The 3,448-nt window shown below is 60.7% G+C and overlaps 1 protein-coding gene across 1 annotated transcript; it reads right to left on the bottom strand.

Moving 5' to 3' along the window:
- Nucleotides 1–422: 422 nt before the first annotated feature.
- Nucleotides 423–3,248, bottom strand: LOC128835961 (interferon-induced transmembrane protein 1-like). Its single transcript, XM_054025917.1, has 2 exons — nt 2,890–3,248; nt 423–1,233 (listed from the first exon to the last, which is right to left on the bottom strand). The coding sequence occupies exons 1-2, from the start codon at nt 3,127–3,129 to the stop codon at nt 1,060–1,062; spliced, it is 414 nt and encodes a 137-aa protein (XP_053881892.1). The 5' UTR covers nt 3,130–3,248; the 3' UTR covers nt 423–1,059.
- Nucleotides 3,249–3,448: the final 200 nt, after the last annotated feature.

Raw genomic sequence — 3,448 nt, forward strand, 5'->3', positions numbered from 1 at the left:
ACCCTCCCTCCCAGTACGCTTCAGTGGCAACACGCGCTCGCTCGGTCTCCTAGGCATAGCCCCACTCCCACGGTGTGCGCCTCTCATCGGTATGTAGCAGGCTCTGGAGTGCTGGATTCGCCAATGGCTGCTGGCTCGAGTGTCTCCATTGTGCCTGCCATGTTCATTGCACCTCTGCTGGGACTGGCGGGGCAGCCCCCATCTGGCTGCAGAAGGGCCCCGTGTGGCCTTCCAGCCCCTCGTGGTGAGCACCCTGTGTCTAACTCATGCCTGGCTCCCCCAGGCAGGCTGAGCCTACTGGTCCGACTAGCAGAGCCCTGGTGGAAATGCTGGGGGAAGCCAGAGGCTCCACCCTCCTCCCCAACCCACCATTCGGAGCCATACAGGCATTTGAGAATTTTGGCCGCAAAAAACAAGCCAGCTTACAAGAGAGAAAGGAAAGTTTATTAGAGCCGTTCCCCCCGGCTCGCGGTTCTACTTCAAATCGCTCTACGAGTGCCTGTCTCTGCAGAGATGCCGAGGGGCACGTCACCCGCAGGAGAGCTGTCACCTTTCCCTTGGAGCCCACCTGGTCGCCTTGTGCCAGAAGGGCTGGCTCACATCACTCCACTGCGCAGTGCCCTGCCGGGCAGCCAGTGAGCAGCCCAGCGGCTGGGCTGTGGATGGAGAGTGGGCCAGTCACCCTCAGAGAAAGGGTGGTGGCGGGTAAAGCAGGATGGTATGGGGAAGAGTCCCATGGAGGCGGCACAGCAGTGCCCTGGCCCGAATCCCTGTGTCTCAGCCTGTTGGTGGAAAGGAGGACAGGGGAGAGAGCGTCTCTGAGGATGATAGTGCTGCTAGTGTTGTAAGAACAGCTGGAGTGCTGCCCTGAAGCCAGGAGGAGAGCACTGCTCCTTCCCCAGCTCACCAAACAGCAGGAGGCGGCCAGGCACCGGTAGTGAAGGAGCAAGCAGAGCTGGAGAGAGAGGTCGGAAGTGTAGGAAGTGTGGCAGGGGCAGTCCTGCCTGGGGGGCACTGTAAGAGCCAGGACACCCCCCTCCCCAGCCGGCTGCGGTGGGTCTAGACTCCAGGTTGCATTGCGTGTGTGACAGCGATGACGCCTGTTGCCACTAGGACGATGATGAGAATGAACAAGAGGAGGGACAGGACCAGGGCCATGATGTTTAGGCACTTGGCGGTGGAGCCGTAGCTGCTTGCGCCGCTGTGGTCGCCGACGACTTTACGATCCCTGGCCTGGAGGGAGGGAGGGAAGCAAATACAGTGCGTGATCCTCATGCTTGGGGGCAGGGTGTGTGACCCTCTGGGCTCGCAGTCCCAGGGCCCCCAAATTCCCCAATCTCAGCCCCCCCTCCCCATGGAGCATGGACAGGGGTGTATGAATTTTGGGGCATGGGCCTGTGAGACTGTTGGGGGGGGACGACACGTGGGAGAATCTCAAGGCCCTGGGGCAGTGGCTCTCAAACATTTGTACTGGTGACCCCTTTCACATAGCAAGCCTCTGAGTGCGACCCCCGCTTATAAATTAAAAACACTTTTTTATATATTTAACACCATTATAAATGCTGAAGGCAAAGCGGGGTTTGGGGTGGAGGCTGACAGCTTGCAATCCCTCATGTAATAATCTTGCGACCCCCTGAGGGGTCCCGACCCCCAGTTTGAGAACCCCTGCCCTGGGGCGATAGGCAGATGTGCTGTCAGGGGCCATCAGAGCTTGGCTGTGGGTGAACAGCTGAGCTCCCAGGGGGATGGGCATGTCTGAACGCGGGGACCCTGGGGGCTGGGTTTAGGAACAAGCTGTGTGTTTCTTATCAACCGCCTGCAGGAAACAGGTGTTGCTCATGGGCAAAGAGAAACAACCAGGAAACTCCCCAGAAGGCCAGGGCTGGGAGGGGGAAGCGAATTCCTGTAGCATTGCTCTGCACAGAGGGGCTGAGTGCGAGCGGCAAGAGGTGGGAGAGCTGTCGGATCCCCATGTTAGAGCCTTACAAAGCTGCACAGGGGCTTCTCTGTGACCCCCGCGTCTGTAATGGGAGAGGTGCAGGCCCTATCAGCCCCGAGGTCCCTGTGCGTTTAGACTCAGCCCCAGTCTCTCTCTCAGCAGTGGGGTTTCCTACGTCTGGGGCTCAGCCCCCTTGATTCCGGTTCTCTTCCCTTTTAGGGCAGCTCTGTGAGCGATAGCACCCCTTGCCCCAGGCTACAGGGCTGTAGGATGTCTGCTCTTCCCCCCATTAGCACCATTAGTGCTCAGCCCCCAGCAATGGGGTCCCCACACTCAGGGCCTCCTTTGCAGTTCCAGTTGTCTCTCATACTTGGCCAGCAGCTGCTTATTATCCCCTTCCTCTGGCCCCAGAGCCGGGCTCTGGCAGGAAGAGGCCCAGCGTGGGAGCTCCCACGCTCTATCTAGGCTGGGGAAGGGGGTGGGGCGGGGGGTTGTAAAGGTTACGGAGCTGGAAAGTTGCTACTAAACTTGTCCGCTCCCAGGGCCTGAGGGTGACTTAACGGGGCAGCCCAGAATCCTGGCAGCACTGGTGGGCGGGGGGATCCCTCAGCCCAGCCTGTGGAGCCTCAGCCACTCATGCCCAGCTGCTCCCGGGTCACCCCCTTTGGGGAGAGTAGGCGGCAGGGTGGGGAATCGGGAGAGGCCTGTTCCGGGGTCAGAGGGAGCCACAGCAGCCGCGTCTAAGTCAGCCTGAGGTCAAGGGCTAAGCCCATCAAGGGAAGAGCCTCACCTCAGCCCCAGCGTGGTGCGCACGCATTCACCATAGCACATGGCCGCAGGCGATTGCCCCGCCACAGGCTCCCCCGCGAGGCTGAGACCCACAGGCCCCAGACTCGCCCCCGGGGTCACACAGCACGCGCAGGGTAGGGCGGGGCACGGGCCCCTCTCACCTTGACCGAGAAAACCAGCGCCATGAAGCCGAGACAGCAGAAGTTCACGTAGAGGGTGCTGAAGATGGACCAGATGATGTGGTCGCGGGGCGGGGGCTGGTACATGCTGATAACGGTGGAGCTGACGGTGGCCCCTGGGGAGACCACCCCGATCTCATGCTCTTCCTTCAGGTGCTCATAGTTGTGGTGTGGGAAGGGCTGGTTGCTGCGGGCCGGGAAGGCGTACGGGGGGTTCTCCATCTTCCCACCGGGTGAACCTACAGCTGCTGGCTGAGCCTGGGCAAAGAGGGAGCTGCTGTGATCTCCCAGGCAGAGCTCAGGACTGGGGCAGCCTGGAGCTCACAGCAAGGAGGGAGGAGGTGGAGCTGCAAGAGAGGGCTGGCCCTTGGTTTCCTGCTCTGTGTGCGGCTCTCTTTGTATTGCCCCACCTCCCCACTCCTAAGTTTCATTTCCCGGCCATTTGAGAGCAAGCTGGAGAACAGAAAGGTTTCCTCTGCCAGCTGGGGTCCCAGGACCCTGCAATCACAAAAGGCCTATGAGTGGGGTGACTCGAATCCCG

This window comes from Malaclemys terrapin, chromosome 4 (genome assembly GCF_027887155.1).
Source record: "Malaclemys terrapin pileata isolate rMalTer1 chromosome 4, rMalTer1.hap1, whole genome shotgun sequence".
NCBI lineage: Eukaryota > Metazoa > Chordata > Testudines > Emydidae > Malaclemys > Malaclemys terrapin.

Excerpts from the sequence above, each read along its gene's own strand:
- LOC128835961 (XM_054025917.1), bottom strand. The coding sequence starts at position 3,129 with ATGGAGAACCCCCCGTACGCCTTCCCGGCCCGCAGCAACCAGCCCTTC. Across the intron at positions 1,234-2,889 it reads CGCTGGTTTTCTCGGTCAAG|GCCAGGGATCGTAAAGTCGT; the intron begins GTGAGAGGGGCC and ends CCCTCCCTCCAG.